Source organism: Larimichthys crocea, chromosome XVIII (assembly GCF_000972845.2).
Source record: "Larimichthys crocea isolate SSNF chromosome XVIII, L_crocea_2.0, whole genome shotgun sequence".
NCBI classification, from domain to species: Eukaryota; Metazoa; Chordata; class Actinopteri; family Sciaenidae; genus Larimichthys; species Larimichthys crocea.
Window position 1 is genome coordinate 20,260,347 of NC_040028.1, and position 23,525 is coordinate 20,283,871.

A 23,525-nucleotide genomic window follows, 5' to 3' on the forward strand; every position below is an offset into this window, starting at 1 on the left:
ATATTGATCAAAAAAACTACTCCTGCTCTTGTAATGTGCGAGAGAGAGAAAGGTTAATTCCTTGTATTTACAGCTGCGTACGCAGAGCGGTCCACCTGGCTCCGTGACCTTGCTATAACTCAGCAGAGACGGCTGCAAACACGGAGCCTCGTGCGCTTTCTCGTCTGGATGAAACTCAGAATGTGATGACTGAACAGAGCAGATCATTTAAAAACTGTTTTCTAATCTATTCAACAGTTCATGACTTTGAAATCAACTTGAACAGACTCAGTTTTACAGTAAAAACACTAGATGGCACAGTGTATGTTTAAGAAGAAATCAACGAGCGTGACTCAGACAGTGAAACGTTTCAGACGATCATCTAGAGACAGGTCTGGTCCTGTCAGGGCACGGAGCCTCAGTGCTATGAAGACGTTCTTTACCTAAGACCACGGCGCACAGGCTGCCTTCAAATTGGATTAAATCCCTAAATCACATGATCAATCATCCACAGCTCGCTGTGCCAAGATGGCGGAGGTTTCCTTTCTGTGTCTTAAAATGGCACAACGGCGTCCTATAGCAACAGCAACACAGAGGAGCTGCTTGTAATTTGCAGAAATGTGTGAGTCCTGTTCAGTTTGAAGGGATAAAACAAAAAAAAAAGGTGAATTTGCCAGAATGTTTCTGGCAGAGGGAGTGTGTTTGCAACAAATAGCATGAGGTGATAATTGAATTTTGGGGAAACATTCTGGGAAGACGGGAGGAGATACAGCTATCCTGGGAGATGCTGTCCTGTAACAATGGCAACAGACTGTAAATTCCTCTGCTCCGTTGTCAGGGGGGCGAGTCAGCAGGCAGTGCAGGGCCGTGCTCCTCGTTTTCTGGTAAAAAGCAGCAGGCAAACGGCATGTGTGCCACTGTGTGCATGCTTCATGCATCGCTGGAGCGTGGACATCACGCCATGCCCCTGTGTGCGCCTCCTCAGACACACCTGCTCCCGACACCTCAGAGATGAAGGCTTGGCTGTAACTATACGAGCCATGGCAGATTGGTTGCATGACATTACGAGATGAGATATATATCTGTGCTGCTTCTGGACAGTACAGCGACGTTTTCTTTCATCAATCAGGCGTGTTGGATTTGCCATTTAAAGGTTTTGTGGAGAATTCAGCAACGGCAGCTCAGCATCATTGTGTTTTTTCTTCATGTCGCCTTGGAAACAGTAAAACACGTTGTTTATTCAGATAACCTCAATTATAAACAAGTAGCTCCGACCGAGCAATCTGATTGGTCAACTCCAATATCTCATCCTGAAAATATAGAAGATGTAAATAAATATGAACACTGGAAGACTGCAACTTTAATAAAGTAATACATTTCAGATTTTAAATCATCTTTCTGTAATGATTTTTTTATGGAGGACTGCCTCGTTAATACAGGTGTGTACCTCGTTCAGTGACCTCAGAGAAAATGTTGTTTTTAAAGACTAAAGGTGGACTGATCTGGACCCAGGCTGAATATTTCCTTAGATAAAGACATGCTGTGATCTTTGTTCAACACATTTTGACTTTTGGACGCTCCATCAGCGCTATTAGTTTCAAAATAAATGTGAAGTTCACAGACTTACAGTAGGAGCCGAATCTTTTTCAGCAGATATCTTCTGCACTACAAGACTGAACTAGCAAAGCAGTTTCAGTGTTTACATGTGTGTATTTATTCAGTTTGGAACGATCTCCAAAATCGTCTTAGTTGCAGGTTGTTACTCAGGCTCGGGCTACTTGTTGGAGTAGTGAACTGGGTTCCATTACATACAGGAGTCTGCTGCTGTGACTGATTGTTTTGATTTACTGTAGTTTAATTAAACTCGTTAGACTGAGGCATTAGTTTGTGAGGCTACCTGGCCTTGTGGGGGAATAATCTTTAGTGATGACACCAAATGACAAACTGATGTGTAATGTGTGAAGTGTTGAGACTTTCCCCGATCTGTCCATCAACGAGCAGTCTGCTCTGCAGAGGACACTGAGGCCTGTTCCAGTTTAGAAGGAGCTTCTTTTGAGTGGTGAGAATGCAGAGGGATGGAGGCGGGGCGCAGAGGGAGGAGAGGTGAAGGGAGACGAGGTGTGTTTTGGGTCTTTGTGGGGGTCCTGCACAATGCCTCTGTGTGTGTGTGTGTGTGTGTGTGAGGATGGCAGGCTGGTGATGTCATGGCTGGCAGGACCAAAAGCCCACTGAGCTTGTGAAGGCGTGACATGATTGGGACAAAAAGGAGTGCCGCTGGCTTTGTTCTGTCGAATCAGGCTGTGACGGGGGGGCAGCTCTCCATCCTGCACGCTACAGAAACACAACCTGCCAATCACTCAGTCGTGTTACGGAAACAAAGCAGCTTGGAATTATTTTATTTTGCTTTATTGGACAGACTACAGGGCAGGCAGGAGTTGGACCAGGCATGTTGTTGGTTAGACAGTGAGGTGTCGCTCTGGACACCCCAGTTTAAGACTGGGATTAGCTTTCCCCACTGGCAGATTATTTTCACTTGCTTTGAGTAGAATAACACTCACACTGCTAACACTGAACAGGTTAGTACGGTGCAGTGGAAGGGGTAGCATCAGGTGATGCACCAGTTCTTTTTAGTGAGCCAATTGTCAAAAAAATTATCAATTATTATGACAAAAATTGGGGGACCCCTTGCAGTACCTCTGCAGACCCCCTAGGGATCATGGACCCCTTGTTGAAGACCCCTGCTTTAGTACAAATTATGCGTTGAATACAGTAAGTGATATGTGCGTACACATACAAATCATGAGTCCAAACTCCGCCAGATTTGTCTGAATTCTAACATGAAGAGATGTTTGGGAGCCGAAAGAGCCGGCTCACTAAAAAGAACTGGACTTCCCATCGCTACAAAGAAAGTGAAGCCTGTCCACTGCTGCTGTTTCAGTTAGTAGAGATGGAAAAGTAAATATCACAGTGGTGATCTCGTCTGTCTGTTCCTCTTCTCCTCTGCTTCTCTGTGTGTGATTATGGTCTCAGATGATCTTATGCTTCTTGACTTTTCAGTTTTTCTCTCTTCACATTGTGTATTTGGTCGCTCCTTTATATTTGTCTCATTAAATTCCTATGACGGCGGTGCAGCAGTGGTTGTAGGATGTCTTTCACATTGTCTCTGGTTGGTGGTTTGTGCGTGCACTTAGCCATAAACTGACCGCGGGGTTACATCTGCAGCTAAAAAGCACAATTAGACCTAAACCAGCTTATCGGCAAGTGTGTTTTTTAAAGGCCTTTTAGTCAAACAAAGAGGAGCCAATCCTCGAGCTGAGGAATTTGCCAGAATGTTTTTGGCAGAGCGGTGTTTATCGACTGAACGTCGTTTCCTAGTAGAATGCGATCGGGGAGGAGAGAAAGGTTCTTTTCACAGCGGGCCTTGCAAGTACCGTGTAAACACACACTGAGAGAGGCTCCTTTCATTAGCTATGCTAATCTGGAGTGCACGTGACTCTCCACAGACTCCAGGATCCCTCCTGGCTCCGGCTCTCTGTGCTGTCGCTTTCTGTCTCCAAAGGCCGGAGTCCTCGTCCTCCTCCTTCTGGTTCACAGGGTTAATTTGCTGTATGTTGTGTTCTCCTTCTCTCATGGTTAGACTGACAGAAACATGGATCTGGCTCTAAAAGTCCAGTCACTGTATTCTGTTTGGTTGTCTGTGATATACAGCCACTCACAGCTTTGATTGTGCCACCTGTCACCTTTTACCCCTCCATCGCTCATCTCTGACCTCCAGTGCTTTATCTGAATAAAGACATGCCATCTTCCCTGAGATGAACTTGGACCCCTTGTCACTTCCAGAACCATCTTTACCAAAACCCTGCGGTTCAACCTGAACCTCCCGAAGGCAAATCTCTACTGAGAATACTGAACAACACCAAGGATTGAATACACCCTGTCTTCCTCTCCTTCTCCTCTTCTCTCCCCTGTGTTTCTCCCACTCTTTCTCTTCATAACGTGGGGAATGTTGCGGCGGTGCACTCGGCGTGGAGTTATCTGGTTGATTGTGATGGACCATGCATTGCTGTTGGGTCTCTACCCTAAACTGTGTGAGTCTCGGACAGCACAGGGAGATAATCAATAAACCCTAATAACCCTGATCCTCAATGCTTAAAGTGAAACAAGGCTCAGTGTTTTGGGGGCACTTATTTGCTTCACGCTGAGTTAGACGAGAAGATTGGCGTCAATTCAGGCTTTTAACAGACGACGTCGCATTTCACCATCCAGCTTCCCTCCGTCCACTCCCGGTCTGGTTAGGATTGATTTTAAGGTTTTACTTTTAAAGCCCCTAACTACATCACCAGCATACTAACCCCGTACGAGCCAGCTTGCAGCCTCACATCCTCGGGCTGGCTCACTTCTGGTTGTTCCAAGGTCGAGTCTCAGAACTAGAGACCCAGTGACCGCGCCTTCTCCATCGGGACCCCTCGACTCTGATGAGCCTCGCTGAATCAGTGAACTCAAAACTCGTTTTTTACAGACTCGTCTTTTTGTGACATTGTCTTTTTTCTAATCTCTTCATCTTCGGTGGTTATTTATTGTCTTTTTATCTTTATTATTGTTCTTTTCATTGTACTGCGTTCTTTTTAGTTATTCATTTGAATTTCATTCATGTCTTCGTGCAGTATGTTTCTTTGTTTGGTGTCACAGTCAGACGACAAACAGTTTCTTTGACGAGTGTGTTTTCTTTTTTTATATTTAACATCAAATTTATACAGCGGCACCGGCTATTTCAGGAGCTGCTATTAGAGGGTAATTACTCCATGTTAGATTATGTCATTTACTCAGAGAAGATAAGGAGTGCAGAATGAGTCACCTCCATCAATTAATATGATATATGAGTCAATAAGGGATATGGGTGGGATGTTTGCCACGTCTCTGCGAGTCACAAGGTGATAATATGAAATTCCCTTTCAAGGTCTGCCCCGATTTTTAATGAAGCCGGCGATTAAACGTGCTGTTTCTTACACATGTAATGATTTCTTTATTGATTTGTCAGCATCTTAGGGAATGGTTTCTCCTGAAATATATCCCTGCTATGATAACCCGTCTCAATTGCAATCATGAAAGAAAATCATTACAAGAAAAAACCCCTGGGGGGAAATGTGCAAAGTGGTTTGTTGACGTGAGTGTCCGAGCGGGTGTGTGTGTGTGTGTGTGGGCATGCAAATGTTTGAACAACAGTATGTGTGCTTACTTGTGCTGGAGTGTTTGGGCTATTAGAGAACATCCCTCCACGCTGACGCTCTAGTAGCTCTGGCAGCAACGAGGAGGTATTTGATCTCAGTGTCCGATAATTCTCTTTCTCTTTCTCCTTCTCCTTCAGGCTGTGAGGACGGGGGGAAGATGAGACCTCCCAGCCCTCTGCTGATCCTGCTGTACGTCACGCTGTCCAAGACTGTGAAGGTGGTCTCAAAGAGAGGCTCAGGTATTTAAACACACCGTGTCTTGTGTTGCTTCCGGCGTGGAAGCCTGTGCATGCACCACCACGTGTGTGAGTGTGTTCCAAGGTTGTGAGGTTGTGACTGCATTTTCTGCATCCATGGCTATTCATATATATATATTTATATGTGGACCAGGCCAGGGCTTATTTTTGTGCTTATGAACCTCGGTCTTTACTGTCTCGGTGTCATTGTCACTGTTGGATTGTGTTTAGCTGGTAAAAATCTTTAATTATTGTTTATTGTTGACTCATAACTCATAATTCTTCAGGCTTCAGGTGCTACCTGAGAACCCTGATGTCTCACAGTGTGTGTGTGTGTGTGTGTGTGTTACATGCACAAAACGGATGACAGGCAGGTAATTGCAAGGCATGATGCCCTTCCCACTTCTGTGTGAGAATGACTCACGCGGGGAAAACTGGAACAATGTCGAGCAATTTAAACATAAGTGCAGCTCGTGTCTCTCGCCGTGCTCTCGGGTGAAGAGCATTGTGATTTAATGAAAAGATATACACTGTACCTCTTGGAATTAGCTGGACCTGCCTCCATCAAAACGAGAGTGACAGCTACCAAATGATCCAATTGCTCATCGACTGGGTCACCAAGGGTTACCGTGAAACTCATTTTGCCTCTAAATGCCAGCAAATTGAGCATCAATTGTGAACAAATGCAAAGGTCAAAAAAAAAAATGGAGAGCAAAAAGATTGAGGGTAGAAAGTTTCCATGACAGGAATACATATAGGGACTGTGAAGAGAAAGTCTTTCTTGTTGGTGGATTCACATGTTGGTTAATGGGAGTAAAACTGTCACCAAGATGATAAAATAATAATTTTTCTTGCCTCGAAATCTGTTGCTGCCGTACAAGAACGTGCACGTGTTTGTCCTGCAGACATGAGCGGGCATGTCGGAAGATTTAAGGACTGACCTTTAGCTAAAGGTTTTATATTGAAGGTAGCACACTCACGGGACAGACAGTCACAGCGAGCAGAAGGCCGACTTATCAGTGAATAATGTGCTCAGTGTGTCAGCGACACAGAATACAGACACACTGACCTATACACCTATTAAACAGAGAAAACAACCCTCACCCAGGAAACAAGCGATAAGATATATTAACCACGTCGTTGTGACTGATCGCAGTAGCGCAGCATAATAATAAGCAATGATATTAGATATTGCATGGCACCAAAGTTGACCTTGACTTTACAAATCTGCAGGATTTATTTCACGCCTGTGATTCCAATCAAGGTGCCAATTCCATCAGAAATAGACGATTTCGACGTTTTAAAAACGCGAGGCCTCGTTACTCTCAACACGGCTGCTAATAAAAAGCTGAAGAAGAGTAGACTCGAACGCTAGGCTGTAAATCTATGTTATTAAATCTCCCAAGTGTCTAGACATGTACCACATTTAACCCTTTAGACCCCAGAGCGCCCCAGAGTCCCTCCTCTATATTTCATACAGGTTTTATGGGTGTTTTCCAGGGGAGTGTTCGCCGAGATGGCGGCAGGGAGGACTGACCACGTCGTAGATGTTTGTTCTTATGAAGGAAATATAACAGTTTTTGGTTATTTGCCACTTCTTTAATGTCAAATTCAAAGTGGAAGTTGTGTTTTTTTAAAAACAGAACTGTCTGTTGATGGACTGCATCAACATGCTGGAACGCTGCTGGAGTCTGAAGGGTTAAAGTTGCTGTTATTCCCCTTTAAAAGACTATTAGACGACTTTATGGACACAAATGCCTGTTACGCTATAATTCATTAAGATAATAATCATACCTGTAATTAGCTAAAATAAAAGGTTATAGGCACACGGCCGAGCTCATGTCAGTAAAATCAGCCTATTAGCCCGATCACGCCCTGAAGACTGTTTAAAAAAAATCAATGAGATATAATTGATTCAGCAGTTTTGCAGTCTGAAAATCCATCGCATAATTATCATCCAGCTAAGTTATAGTATATGAAAGCTTTGGTCATTCACCTCTCGTAACAAGCTTCCTGTAAGAAACACAGTGAGAGACATTTCATGGAATTTGACTTGATTCCTCTTCAACTATCGAGTTGTCCTTAATGGCGAATTGATTGCATTCATGTGTCTCAGCGAGTATTTGTATAATGAGAGTCGTGTCGTCACGGTTTATGTCGGACTTTGAATGCACGTGCATGCAAAGGTATGTGTCTACACACACACACACACACACGTACCTGTGTGGTTTGGTCCTCGGAGGATTTCCATATATATCAGAGACACATCAGATCAATCAAGTGAGTCCTCGGGGTCCTTTGGTCAAATATCGATAGCCGTGAAGTCAATATTAGCCCGTAACTGAAGGGGTCAAAGGTGACGAGTGCACAGGGCAGTTTGGCTATTGAGTGGCACTTCCAGAGGCTTCTCTTGTCTGCCTTAAAGATTATAAATTGATGCATGTGGAAGATCAGACAAGCTCACATTAAACTTGTAATCTGGAACATGGACGCTGTCATTTTCTCCCCCTCTGTCCCCCGCGCTCTCTCTTTGAATGGTTTGAATGACGGGGAAATGAATGGTGTCGTGCGGTGGCAGCCTGAAATGCTAATTTCAATTAAATTGTTTGCATGAAATCAACGTTTGAGTTCGTATCTAATTACCTCAACTAAAGAGCTGTTTGACCTCTGCTTCTGCAAGAAAGTACCGCAGCCTCCCGTCGGTGTAGACCAGGTTTATTCACTTTCATTTTAAAGCCAGGGAATATAAATGGAGGAGACTTTTTTAAGCATGCAAGAAAATCAGAGACATGCACAACTCTGTATTTTTATTTTTGTCTGTGGATACGTTGATTGCAATAGACACGAGCTGTTTTTGGTTCTTCTAACGGCGATTAAAACACGTGCACTTAGAATATCAACCCTACAAAGAGCTGTCAGTGTCAGAGCACACTTTTCTTTTTTTGCTAAGATCCAGGATACATGAAGGGAAGCTGCTGTAACTTTCTTAGGTCTGTGCATGATTGCACCGGGGTAACAGCTCGGACAGATCGGTGTCCAGGCTGCGTTAACTTGACAGCTTCTTTGTTCATTTAGAGTTCCTGCCTGTGATTGTCAACAGCCAGATGTTTTGAAAAGATGCTCAACGTCGTCAAACAAGGAAACATGCTGAAATCATGCGAAACTCATTTTTCTGCGTTACTCCAACTTCCTCTCCGGTACTAGTCTATGACAAATTGAGCAGGAAGAAGGTTCGCTGTCTGCGTTAAAGATGAAATGTGGTGGTAAAGAAGATTAATTGGCTGATGAAGCCCCTGGTGGGTGATTGTTTTCTGGTTCAAGGGTTTGCGATACTTGTCTTCATGTGCTGGGGATGAAAGAGATGGAGCAGCTGGATTCTCATGACTGCTATTAAATTAACTTCCAATGACCACCTCGGGCTTCCTGCATGCAGCTAGGTCAAAGGCATTTGTCAGTGTTATTATTATTCGTGTTGAGTAGGAAAAGAAAGTTTGAGACTAAGAGTCCTTTGTTTGGTTCCAGCTCTAATGATTTGTTCGTGGGGCATTCGGTATCTGATGGGAATACTATTTTGTTTTTGTAGGATTGCAGAAAGTGGAAGGGAATTTGACTGCACAACCTTGAATAGTTATGGCTGAGGGATCAGCTATGAGGGCTTGATTAGCCCTCAGGAGACACTAGATAAAGCAGCTATTCAATCGATTTTCTCTCTCAGCGTCCGGACGGCATTCCCAGAGTTTGTAGCACACCAAAATCCTATAATTAGTCGATGTGGAGGCCCGTGCTACTTTCCCAAAGGTGTGCAAGGTGCATGTGTGTCTTATTCCCTCATTCTTTGCGCCACGTTTGGCACTTCTCATGGTTTTAATGACTAGTCAGGCTCAGTAGGATTGGATATCAATTGGTGCAGATTGCTGTTGTTGGTGTGTGATTTTTTTTTTTTTGCTGTGCATAAACGAGCTGTTCATACACCGGTTGTGTTTGACCCACAACCTGGAGTGTGTACGCGCTGCTCCTGCTGCAAATGAGGGTTTTTTCTCCAGGCGCTCTGCTCAGCGTGTCCTCTCACCTCAGTGTGATTGTGCAGTGGACTGACCAAGGCCATGCTGACACTGCGTGAGATTCACTCCCAGCGACGCTGAGCAGGTTTCTGACAGAGACAAGCTGTCAGGGTCCATCCATCAGACTCCAATTGTCTGCTTCCCGGTCCAGCCTGACCCGGTTAGACCTGAGTAGGCCCGTTCCAGCCTATCTGCTGGAGATCGGCCCACAAAAGGCCAGACTTTTATCAGACGAGACAGAGATCCTTTAACTTGGCTATCAGTCTCCTCGCAAACCCAATTGCCAGTTTGCAGCAGGCTGTAAGCCACACTGAGGAATGGTAAATATGGGTGAGAGCTACAGTATGAGACAGAACACAAGAACTGGTGATCTGCACACGTCAACACAATACAGTGCAAACATTGTTAAGATCAAGAGAACGGAGGATGAAGAAGAATACTTACTGTACCGTCAGAAACTCTGCTGAAAGGGTAAATGGATTAAATTCGATCAGTCATTTGGTCTTTTATGAAGTAAAACTGTCAGCGTATTTGACACTGACGTCTTTGGATTAATTCATAATGACAATACTGTGATACTTTACATCTTGTACAGGATTGTAAAAAGGGAAAAAAAAACACATGGTTGGTGGTTGATGACAGAAAATTAATTCTGGACAACACGCTGGGAAACAGGACAGTGACGTATCCCTACAAGCTGATGCACGTCAAACCACGACGACACACATCAATACACCGCCGGTGGGTGGGCTTACATAGGAAACAGTGGGTGGGGGGGTTATTGACACATCGTACGTTGTGTTTTGCTATTTAGATGTTTTCACGGGTGAAGCGATGTAACTTTCACAGAGACACCACCTCATCATCCGCTATCTACCCTGGGAAGACGAAGGTTCCAGCTCCGTGTTCACTGTATGAATCCAGAGCAAGTTTGTAGACTAAACAAAAAGGAAAAATTACATTTATCCCTCTCACATACTTGATGGCACTGCTGTGTCCACTGGACTGAATCAGACTTTCGGCAGAGATCAGTCAAGGAAGTGATCACTGTGGGAACTTGGGGATGAAGCAGCAATAGTAACTGGTGGACCGAATAATCTACTGTTCCCCTTTAGATTCAGGCCTTCAGTCTTCTTAAGCATACCTGCTTTCAGCCCCTACTCAGCTGCACTCTTTCTCTTTCAGGTCTTGACCTCTCTGCATATATTGTTCCCAGTTATGTCAAAATAACATTATCCAGAGAGGGTACAACATTTGGAAGACTTGGTCCAGGCTCTGAAAAGTGGCCACTTGGATCTAAAAACCTGAAAGGAGGTGCACTTAAGCTTTGTGGGATGATTCTTGGAGACTGATGTTATGGGGAATTCTCCAGTGTTTCTGGAAAGCTGCAGCGTGAAAATATGACACTTCATTCATACACAGAACTGTGAAGCAGTCAATGCGGCTCTGCACTGTGGAAAAGATGCTACTGTATGCCAGTAACACCCTTTAACTCAGCCATGATGGCTTTTTTTCTTCTGCACGGCCGACCCAGAGATTGTTACCGTCATGATATATGAGTATCATATGCCTTGGCATGTTTGCTCTGGGTTGACGGTAAAAAAGTGAAGGCAGGGCAGGGGTCGGATTGAGCTGTGCTGCACACTAGAACTGGATGTCATGTTAAAAGATGGCATTCCATTTATTCTATTTTGCCATATTTTACGGTCTTTTACTGTGTTTTGCTGCACAGTTTACAGCATCTAATATCAAATACTTTATTTTGTATAAATCCACCTGAAAGTGGCGTATAAATGAAGGTTTTGCCATAAAATATGTGAAAGAAACTTTTGTTTTTACGGTAAAAAAACTGGCAGCTGTGGTTGCCGGAATTTTACCGTAATAAATATGGTATAACTTTTTCTGATATTACAGTAATAGGATATTAATATTGTTGAGTTCATGTTTAAGGTTGGTGTTTTATTCCATATTTTTTAAATGTCTGTAAAATTTACGGTGGAAGAACTGCCAAACAATGACAGTAAAAGGCCGTAAAATATGACATTGAATATTACGGTGTTTTACTGTATAATTAACCACTGTATTTTACACAAGTTACCTCAAAATTGTGTGCAAATAATGGTTTTGAAATATGAAATATGTGTTTTCACTTCATGGTATATTTTACAGTCTTTTACCGTCATGGTTTGACAGTTTTTCACCGTAAAATCTACAAAATCTTTTTTTCAGTGCATCCGCATGTCTGACATTTCACTTCAGACTTTGACCCGTGGTGCGGTTGTGTGTTTTACATACCCTGGGTTAAAACTGCACATGGTTCATTGCATCAGAGGCTTCCCCAAGGGCTCACCATGTGCACAGGGTGAGCACTGCGCTGGGACTTGCACTACCTTCCCATCAATCAGTGTCACCTGGTCAAAGGTTGTAGTGTATCATCATGAGGATGGTCAACAGATCCCAGAGTGTGTTGTCTCTATGTGTGTGTGTGTGTGTGTGTGTGTGTGTGTGTGTTTTTGTCCTAGACTCAGGACATGAACAGACAATAGTGTTGATTATGAATTTCCTCACAGCTGCGACTCGGTACCATCACAGCCTCCGCTGCCTCCGCCGTCCCATACGGAGACAAGAAATAAAACGCTGCATGAACACTTTGTCCATTTATGCACTCCAAATGTCACGAGAGAGCCAGACAATACACATCACTAAACACTTCCAAGGCCTGCTGACCGGTCTGTTAGCTGGAATAATTGCTTTTAAACACAGCCTGCAGGGATGAGTGAACATGGTGCAGCGGAAAACAACACTGCACTCTTATTAGAGGCACTATCGTACAGGAAATATGTGGAGTGCTCCAGTTGTTTCAATTGCTTCCTTAAAGGGATTATTGACTCCAAATTAAAAGTAGTGTACATAAATGGATCACCTCCACAAAACTGAAACATGCATGAAACTGACTCGTGTCTCCTACATGTAACATGTTACAGACAGCATGCAAGAGCAGCTTTGTCAACTGCAACTTGTTCTGAATGCAAATAACATGAGACCTACTTTTACTTTTAATTGATAAGTAATCGTTGTTTCAAGCTGAAGCTTGTACTGCCTCTACGATAGAAACAAATCTTGCTTTTCTTTTTGTGTGGAATTTAAATAGGTGGACTCTACCTTTGAAAATAGTGGATAGGGTGTATCATGGGGCTCTGAGATTCATTACAATATAACTGTTTATGTTTTCATTCGTCTACAATCACCTGAAAATAAGAATCATTATGTTTTTGTAACCATGGAATGAGCCACGTTGAACCCTGATGTTACCACAGTAGCATATCGTGCGTACGACATTTCACGACCTCCGTAGTTTCTCTTTCATGCTTGAAAGAGTTGCAGAGGCGAGGGGGTTGCAATTCAGCAACTACGCTGTTAGATCCCACTCTGTCTTACACACTGAGGCTCTTTGTTGCTGCTACTCTTGGCCAAGTTAAAGACATCTTTGATGTCACTGGGTCAAACCTGGTGAAATAAAGAAGGTGTAATTGTAAAAACAGATCAAACACGGCGCTGCAGGGAGCCGAACCAGCTGTGACTGCTGGTCTAATGTAGCGTAATGTCCCAAAAGTCAGTGCAGTCAGCTTGCTGTCTTTGTGCTGTGATATGACAGGGCATTGCTACCCAATGATCCCAGCAGGAGATGTCAGGAATATATAATAATACGTCTGTGTGTGTGTGTGTGTGAACTGTGTGATTCTGTTCATCTCAAAGTGTCTCTGTGTGTGACTTGTGATATCCCAACCTCGGCCCTCTTGCTGTTTCTCTGAGCGGGGATGAAAAAACGATATAGCCGATATTCTCGATGACGCTGCAAAGTCCCGCTCCAAATCCCTGATAAGAGCCTGTCACGGATAACTGTAAATCTGACGTGGCCCCAAGGCAGTGTGGGGGATGAAGTCCGTGGAGCTGACGCCTGAATAACCTCATGGTAAGTGCGAGGACAGGAGCACAAAATCCCAGTCAGTCATTTAATTTATTTGCAGAGGCGCTCTCCTATCATTCCACAAATCATACTGGTGCAGTTTCTCTGACACTTGACAACTGAAATGTGCCTGTCTATACATTTTTTTCTGTCAAGCTGAAGGGCTAAATGACATACACAAATAAGACGTAGTGAGACCTTGTCTCCACTTGTCATGCCTGTCTCCTACCCGGAGGCTTCCCAGATGCTTATGCAGGAAAAGAAGTGTAATTGTTTATTGACAGATCAACTGTCTTCATTGACATCTGTACATACCAATATATGACTGCAGCCAGTCGGAAGTCAAACGATTGATCGCCCTGAACCTTTAGCTTGACGTCTCTAAAAATGATGGCACCCATCTAAGAGTAGTTTTCGGCATCTCTCTCTTTTTGCATGTTTGCATCCGACGCTCATTAACAATGCAGTGCCCGTCCTCGGTGCCTGTTTTCTTGACGTGAGACGCTAAGCAGGAATGTATAAGTAAGGATGTATTGACGATAAGTACAGAATATGGCCAGCTGTATCAGCCCACGTCAATACGCAAACAAGCCGACTGTGATAGAAGCACAGAGACGTTTGCAGGTCTAAGATATGCACACGTGCATGCATGTACAAAGGAACAAACACAGGATGTGTCGTATGCTCTGGACAGTTTTGTTCATTCTTTTTTCCGTTGGCTCACGACACACACAAATGCAGTACGGAGGCTGTCCCGGCCTGGTCAATACCTCTCCCTCTAAATGATGAGGAATGGCCTGCGCTGCAGTAACACTGTGCTGGGAGATTGATCACATGCAGACTACTGGAGATTAAATGGCTTTCTTGTGGAGAGCCAGACTGGCCCTGGATGGTGCATTGTGTAGATAGAAAGCCTGTTTTTTTGTTGTTTTTTTCCCTTTGCTCGCTTCACAACAGCTGCACAGCCTTAGGACAGACCGGCATATGCAGGCAATCAAGCTATAATGCATTGATTTTTATGGCGCTGTATTTCATTATTTTGTTTACTAAAGTAAAGAACAAGGAAGTTGTTGATTACAGCGTCTGTCAGAGGTTGGAATTGTTATATTATTGGTTTGTGCCTCTGTCGTAAGCCATCGGTTTCTGGAAGTGTGCAGGCAAGAGTCCTTCAGAACAACATGGAGGATGTTTTCAGTGACACACTCAGACTGAAGCTCCACACTTGATAAAACCACACGAGGGTAAGTAGTTTTTATACAGCAGGTCTTTAAATCCCCTCTAACGGTTTCCATTTAAAGACCATCAACGCCCGGGATATGACTCCCTCTGGTTAATGTATGCTCAGGGAAATTACACGTATGTGTGTAACGCCACGTGTGTATTTGTGTGTGTTTTCATATGATGGGGAGGCCATATATCCCAAAGTGAGCAGATGATTAGAGAGACGTGTGCGCTGGTCTTCACTGATAATGAAGCAATTACGCCGGGGGATCATTCATGTTGTAAATATAATGTAATATTCAGCAAGTTTTATATATACTACTGAAACAGGCAATTAAATGTTGGTAAATGAGAAGTGCCACTCGATGTTTTTATAGACATCAAGGCAATTTAGTGTACATTAAACGGCTGTGATGTATTAGCAAGGTGTGTGCTCAAGCTGTGTTGTGATATCTTATTTCCCAGAAGCCTTCAGCGCCTCGTCATAGGTCGGCTCACTGATCAGCATGTACGTGTTATTCCTGCTCTGATTGGTTCGTTTCTCCTGGTGGGTTTAAAAATCCTTAAATTTCCAATTAGTGTTTTTTCTAACGTTAACACTACATAGCCACAAGGCCATGTCCAATATAGCAAGTGTCCATTGCAGTCAGAGCGAGGGAGCTGCTTGAGTTTAAGGAGCTCCACCACAACATCCGTCCATTTTCTTTGCTTATCTGGGATTGGGTCTCTGTGCCAGCAGGTGAAGCAGGGTATTCCAGAGCTCTCTCTCCATCCACAATGTTTTCCAGCTCCTCCTGGAGGATCCCGAGGCGTTCCCCAGGCCACATGAGATACATTAAGTCCCTCTAGCGGGTTCAGACTCTAACCTAGGGGTCTCCAGTTGAACGTGCCCGGAAAACTACCAAAGTAAGGCGCCCATGAGGCATCTTAATCAGAAGCCCAAAACCACCTCAGCTGGCTCTTTGCAAAGCGAAAAGACCAGCAACTCTACTCCGAGCTCCCTCCGGATGTCCAAGCTCCTCATCTTATCTCTCAGGCTCAGGCTCAGGCCAACCACCCTGCAGAGGAAACTCATTTTGGCCACTTGTATCCGTGATCTCCATCTTTCAGTCACTACCCAAAGTTCATGGCCACAGGTGAGGTCTGGTAAATCAAAAATTCACCCTGCAGCTCAGCTCCTTCACCATAACCTGCCAGGTAAAACGCCGCCAATCACAATCTGTCAGTCTATCTCACGCTCCCCAACACCGCCCTTTAAACTCCTTCACTCGGAGGTGCTGACTCTCAACTGCGACATACTGTATGTGTACTTATTGACGTGGTGTTATTTGTTGGCGCTTTGCATATGGAGGTGTGTTTGATGGGGGGGAAAAAACCCCAGAGGTTACACCACAGGCAGCAGAACTACAAAGACCAGCCTTCGAGGAAAACCCCTTCAGGCCGTCTCCTTCTGTCAAAGTGCACTCCTCTGGCTCTGTTGCTGTTGTTAGAACCTTTAGAAGCATCACACACAGGAATAAACACTCCCACATCCATCCCCGGTGTTTGTGTGTATCTATCTACCACCCCTCATTAAGCAAAAACTTACAAAAAAATACTGAGAATGTGGGGGAGGAATCTGAGTGTCTCCAAATGCTAATGAGAGAAGCCTGCTTCAACAGACTGCTTTGTTTGTGTGTGTATTCCTCTGAGTGTGTGTGTGTGTGTGTGTGTTTCCTCCAAAGGTAGAACAAAAAAATCTAAGCAGTTATTTTTACATATCATTTGTAGCCCAGTGCAGCCCCGTCACCCTGACAACTTCATCCCTTCTGCTTATCACCATAACAACTAATCTACCGTAAATAGTGCTGTCTGCCTCCGTCTCTCTCTCTCTCTCTCTCTCCATCACTCTTTATTCCTTTCGATCTGTTCTGTATTTCTTGCTCTCTTTCCACGCCTCCCGTTTGCCACCACGGCGCCTCCCTCCTCCTCCTCCTCCTCCTCCTCCTCCTCCTCCTTGCTGCCGTCGCTCCTTCCTCCTCCTGTCTTCTGGTTGTTTCTGTTCTGTGGAGTTCATTTTTTTTTTCTGTGCCACTGCAGATGTGGGTGGTTCTTGTGACTGCACAATAACCTTTTCTGCTCGCTTCATGTTGTCGAGTGCCTGAGCTCACATGGCGATCGATTAAAAAAAAGGCAGCTATAACAAGTTATCCAGCAAACTCCTCAATCCTGTATCGATTCTCCACTTTTTTTATTTTTAAATTACTTCTCTGCTCATGCATGTAGGCAAACTTTGACTGCTTTGAAGATCGGGTAGCTGGTGCATGTCTTTGTCTTTGACCTGAATGTGTTATTGACGGTGATCCGGGCCTGACAACTTGATTGTCCTGTATTACGCTTTGGGATTATCTTGCTATCCTGGCAGGCTTTTACAATCAAAGGTCAAGCCAATGGTCTGTTTGGCTGAGTAGCTCTGGGATTGACTGAACAGCCTGATGTGCTAATGCAGAGTTATCCCAAGGTTGAGCAGCGTAGCAAGGACGCGCATGCTGTTTTTGAGCTCCATGTAGATCCACAATCTTTAAAGAGGCACAGGGACATTTACAAAGGTGACGACGAGCACTTACCTTTGATGGGAAAGTCTTCGTGAAACAAAAGCGAAAACCTATTTTGCATTTTAATTCTTTCCTCTGTCTCCATTGTTTCCCTTTTGCCTCTCTTTTAATCGCTGTCTGAGATCACTAATTATTCTGGTTTATTCTGTTTCCTGCCCACTCCTTCCTTCCTCTCCTTTTTTCCTGCCTCAATCTTTTCATCGGCGGCATATGAGAGGTCACCTTTTTGCTCTTTTCCTTTCACTTTCTTTCCAAAAAGCTCAAGGGAAGCCCTCCTGGATCCCTCCTCGCATTACATAACCGCCTCCGCCTCACTCTCCTGGATGAATGCATGTGTAAAAAAAACAACAACGTGAGTTCTCGAGGTAGCGAGAATATTGATATCATCAGTGCTCACAAAATATTAGGTTTCTCCCCTCAACACGAGAGGCTGGTTCCCTCAGACTGCAGGCTTTGCAGATTGACTGGCAACCGTGCGAAAAAAAAGAAACAAGAGAAAGACACATGAATGGTGTTTTTGGAGCGTACCAGCTGAAATGTGACTTGAAAAGACTTCCAGGCTTTATTTTGAAGGCGGCTCTTACCACTCGTCTTGAATTCCTATAATGTCCGCTCTCTAGCTGGTTCCCATGCGCATCCCTCAGCGGCTCGCTGTATGTGATGTTGCATCCTGTGACTCTTTTGAAGCTAAAAATGCCTCCGCTCTCCCTCGCTCTCTCTCCGTCACTCTCTCTCTCTGCCTTCATTAAGAGGTTGTCTTAAGCTACCCAGCTTAACGCTATTTACATTTTCATTATTCTACCGTTACCGGGAAGAAATGGCATGAAATCCAGCAGTGTTCAGGACATTAGACAAGCTTCATTCTCACAGCAAATGGATTTACATAAATAAGGAGGCTGATACATGGAAGCAGAGAGAAAGAGAAAGCAAAAAAAGGAGATGAGGCAACAAAAGATCGGGGGTTTCTTTTGTTGTAAGGAGAAAAAGGAGTGAGCAGAAAGGAGGGAGAGCCTCTAAAAAAAAGGATCAAGAGGACAAGTTGCGATGCTGAGGCGAGAGGGGTGAGAGAGAGATGTAAAGTGGTAAATGAGAGGGGATTGTGTGGGTTCTCCGGCTGTATAAAGTGGGCTCTGAGGGACTGACAGAGGTCCCCTGATCCACTGCATGTGATCAATACAACTCTGGGTTCCCTCATTACTGGAACAGAGCTCATTGTGTTTACCATATATGGACTAGTGTGTGTGTGTGTGTGTGTGTGTGTGTTTGGACATAATGAGGTATCTTATAGTGTTTACATCTTCTGTTCAATGATTTATTGTTTCATGTTACGTGGATTACAGATTATTTCACCGTCTCATTTCAGTTTGAATTAGATTGAATTTGTGCCATAACTAACGATTATTTTACTTTATTTTATTGTTTAAATGTTTTTAAAATGCCGCACCTGCGTTCCATCCGTTCATCCATTCTCCATAATCGTTTATGAGGGTCGCAGGGAGCTGGAGCCAATCCCAGCTGGCATTAGGCGACAGGCGGAGCGCTCCCGAGACGATCCAACGATTTTTAATTTCCTATCATGTAAGATTCATAAAACATTTGGTATACATGCTTAAAGGTCCGGTGTGTAGGATTTAAGGTGAATTCACACAGGATCAGGTGGTGCGGCAAGTTGTAGCAGGGTTGTCCGGTGGTAGGGGGATACAAATCAAATTAAACTTCTTCGTGTCACTATTTTGTGGCATAAATTCAATTCGGACTCAGATTTAGAAGCTGGCTAAACAAAGTGAGAACACACAGGTAGAGAATCAGAGTTTAGTCCATGAATCCACCTGGATAATCTCAGAGACAGTCTCAGAGACAGTTCAGGCTGTCTGTGGTGGTTTGACCGATCTGAGCGTCTGATTGGCTTGTGAAACATTTTCCCCTAAAGTTGGATCTGGATCAACTTCTCTCCCGCACGCCAGTGCGTGTTCGGGACTGCCGGTGCAGAAATGGAGGACCTGGTCCTGCGTGAATCCAGCCTTGGTGGCACCTCGCGGTGAAGTTACAGAATGCAACCTCACCTTCTCCTTCCACACATGTAGGAGACACGCACATAAAAAGCGAGATCAGTGTTTAGTTTGCCAATAGATCCTCCTAAATCCTACACACTGGACCTTTAAACAATTAAAACATTAACAAAATAGTTGCTGATATTTTCTGTTGATTGATCACGCAGCTCTCGATTGGATGAACGTTTATTCCTTGATCGCCTCTGTGCTGTGTTTTTGTGAGCTCCGTTCACGCGTGCTTGTTTTTGTGCCAAATCTTCATAAATGTAGCAATCAGACTAATGTGGTGTGTGTGTGTGTGTGTGTGTGTGTGTGTGTGTGTGTGTGTGTGTGTGTGTGTTTCTGTCCAAGTCCCTGCTGTTCCTTCAGAATGCTAATGATAGATTAGCCTCAGAGACTTCCTCGAGCCTCACCGATTTTTCCTCTGGGAATCTCGGCCAATCTCGGACGGCATTTCTTCCTTTTCAAGCGTCTCGGCGCACATTCCCAACCACTCTGACCTCGAGACCCCCTCTTCAAACCGCGAATAAAGAGCGGACAATCACAGGAAAGGACTCAAGTTTCCCCCCTTTTTTTCCCCTTCCCTTAGTTTCTCCTCATTTAAATTTTCTCAGGAATTTTCTATTTAAAAAAACCTTTTGAATCTCGCTCTCGCTCTTGTTGTTGTGTGTTGGGTGAACTCGTCACCCCTCTGAAGACCAGGCCTCCTCTCAGCAGCCCGGAGTGAACTTAAAGAGAGAGAGAGACTCAGTGAGCACATCAGAAACAGCTCATTTCCTCCTCAAAGAGAGTTCGCTTTAGAGTGATGGAATGAAGAACTGGTAATAGTGAATTAAGAGGAGCACATTATGTACTCATAATACTTTATATATTTAATATTTTACCTCGAACATGATGCAGCTCGTGATGAACTTTGAAGAAATCTGAACGCTCCGTATAAGTCGCGGGTTCTCACCACGTCACCTTGTCTAATGAAAGGTAAACAGCGTGAACACACACACACACACACACACACACACAGGCTGGAGGCTGAACCGTCGTATGTGCACAAGAGCCGAGTCCACAAGCCTCTGCATCCACTCTCCAAACTTTGCTCTGTTTGAGGACGGAGGTCAAAGGTCGCCCCTCTTTACACAGCAGAAGACGGAGATGAGAGTTTGTGTGTTCACGACGGGCGGCTGCGTCTTTTCTCCGAGGGGCCGCTTTTTTAAAAAGCGTCTGTTTCCTGATTTTGTGACTAATAATATCTGATAAGTCTGTTTCAAACTTAAAAAATTCGATTTGCCCGTCCCTGTTCTAGCTTTGATTCGGTCCCAAAACGCACCAATCAAATTAACGGAGCAATTCAGCTCGCGTGGTGTAGCTGGCTGTGATTGTCGAGCTGCTCTTGATGTACTATACTCAACTATTAACAGGACATTTGCCTGATGTTGCCATCCATCATTCAGCTGAAGCACTCCAGAACAAACACACACACACAAACGTGTTGGAGAGAGACGCTTTCATCAACCCCATCTAAAGCTCATCATAACTGTGCGTAAAGTTGAAGGTGAAAGGGTGAAGGACGCCTCCCGTCCACAGATGCACCGCCGCCCCTCCCAAAAGAGCCCTCACATGCCTGATCATGCATTCAGTCCACTCGTGTCCCTCTCCATCCTCTCGCTCTCGCACGCCTCATTCATCAATAATTGAACCCAAAGGTTTCAGACAAATTAGCTGAATTATTTTGAAGTAGCTGAACGCCTGCTTTCCCGCTAATGGGATGGTGCTCTCGGGCAGATGTTTTATTGAAAAGGAGGAGGTTTTAATTCACTTTAAATTTTTGATAAGTGGTGTTATACTTAGATTATAGGCAAAGCGATTTTCCCTCCTCGAATGGATGGGAGGGCTGTTTGAACAACTTCACAATAAACACCAAATCTTCGGAGGCTTAACTACATTCCCTGCCTGCTATAGAATGGGAAATTTCTATTTCACAAAGATTGTCGGAGACAGTAATGACCATAATTGCTTGCCAAGGCTCATTCACATCCACAGCTCAATACTCTGCTGGTTGCATCTGCTTCCCTCCAGTGAATCCTGACTTTCTCTTGTTATTTCTGTCTCTCATTCACGTAGTTTGCTTGTTCTGAAATGTTAATGCAGCCACAGCTCGCATCACGTCACACCCTGAGAAGCCTTTGCACATTGACCTTCAAGTTTGTTTTCCTGACCTGCCGCCGCCTCCGGCCAGTATCCGTGCAGTACATAGAGCTTCTCTGCCCTCCATCTCCCTCCTGCCCAGCACATATCTTTTCCTGCAGTCCTAACCATATCTCCAGACCTCCTGCCCCGCCCCCGTTATGTCCACTTTAGCAGTCCTCCCACCTACCCAGCACCAGTCGGGACTGCTCTGTTGTCTATGATCCCCGGTGCATCACTGGCATGGCTGAGCAAGGCAAGGCACAGCTGTTACAGAGCCGGGCAGAGCGCGGGGAACCGGGCACCGGTCCAGGCTTGTCGGCAGCTGGATTAGCAGTGCAGCCATTAGCATCTGAACTCCTGTAATGTGACAATATGACAGGGATTATGCCATCTGAGGCTGAGTGGCAGGAGCTGACAAGGGGAGAAGGGACAAGCAGGGAAAGTGAAATAAAATGCAAAAAAAAAAAGCAGGTGGGAATGTATGCGTGCTGCAGGATTATTGGATGCTGAGTAGAGAAAAGGGGTGAAGTTGCAGAGTGGACAGAAAAATAAGAGATTGTGTGGGAGACGAAACAGGATTATGCATAACAGAGAAGAGTCCTGAATTAATGAAAGAAAACAATTGAATTTGTGCACATGTAAGAAGAAAAGCTTTTGTTGGGTAATGTCCTCACAAACTCCTGCAGATTTCAGTTTTAAACACCGTCTCAGCAAGAAATCCGTCCTGTATGTTTTACCAAAGACAGACACAGAAAGAGATTTAACAAGGACGCATAAATATTAATGAGCGTGCAACAATGCACACATTCAGAGGGCTGCGGCGAACAATTCATTTTATAATACATTAATCTGCCAATTATTTTCTCGTGTATAAAACAAACAAAAAAAAACTGTGAGTGGCACAATTTCCTGGTGCCAAAGTGGATGCTATTAAATGTCTTATTTTGTCCGACCAACAAAACACAAAACAACCGTGAATTCTTACATTCGAATGACGGGAAGATCAAATGATTCATTAATTATCAAAACATGACTAATCACTCTGATTCTGATTCAGTATTTTGAGGTGCTACTAAACTGCTTTTGGTGAAAACAGTCTCAGTGGCAACGATTGCTTATTCCATCCATCTGAGTGGAAGTAGTTTGTTTAGGCTGTGACGGTTGGAGGCTGCAGGGGTGTCCCCCAAAGAACGCAGAGAAGATGATCCAACCTTCTGATCAGACTGGTCAAACCTCCACAGTCAGCCTGAAATGTCTCTGAGACTGACCCCCAAACCCCAGTCTTTTAAACCCCAGCGGCTCTGCCTGCGCCGAATACGTGGCTGTTCTATTTTTGACTAATGCCGCGAGCAGCCTGCGTCAATTTACACAGAGCACCTCGAGCTGACAGGAAGCCAGACACAGAAAAAGCATGAAGAGAATCCGGTCGTAAAAACAGACAAAAGCTAAACAAATGAACTACATAGCATATTTGCACATGAAGAAGCACATACAGGAAAATGACCAAATATGAGCAAGTAAACAGAACGTTTCTGAAACGCTCCCGGTGGGGTTTGAAGTTGCGTGCAGGTTGAAGTTTTTCCTGAGATCTGGATTTGGTCTGACCCATCCCAGTTCAAGATCCCTGCGATGAATCCGGTTTAATTCTTTGTTGTTTGTTTTATTCATTCATCTTTGCTTAGCGAGTGGATTTTAAGAGTGAGCTGGTCGATTAAGCCTTTGTGTATTTAGCATGCTTCATGGAAGAAACTAATTAAAGTGATTGTAGGTGAAGACATAAAACAGAACGATCCACTACTTCAGTTTCAAAGCACAGTATTTAGTAGAAACAGGGAGATACACATGAAACACAAATAACAAGTTGCATATCGATATGATGTTTAAAAGAAACAAACTAATAAAATATTCCAAATGATTTTAATCACCAAATAATCCAGTGAAGTAAAGTAGCAGCATGGGAGCTGTTTGAGATTCAGCGAAGAGCAATTTGCCTTCCAAGGAAAT

General features: G+C 44.2%; 1 protein-coding gene across 4 annotated transcripts in view; it reads left to right on the plus strand.

Moving 5' to 3' along the window:
- Nucleotides 1-23,525, plus strand: part of il1rapl1a (interleukin 1 receptor accessory protein-like 1a) — a 153,536-nt gene that overhangs the window by 14,267 nt on the left and 115,744 nt on the right. For all 4 annotated transcript variants that reach the window (XM_019270310.2, XM_019270311.2, XM_027291157.1 and 1 more), the window contains exon 2: nucleotides 5,345-5,446. In XM_019270310.2, the coding sequence (XP_019125855.1) occupies nucleotides 5,365-5,446 (82 nt within the window). In that variant the 5' untranslated portion in view covers nucleotides 5,345-5,364. The remainder of the gene's footprint in view (nucleotides 1-5,344; nucleotides 5,447-23,525) is intronic.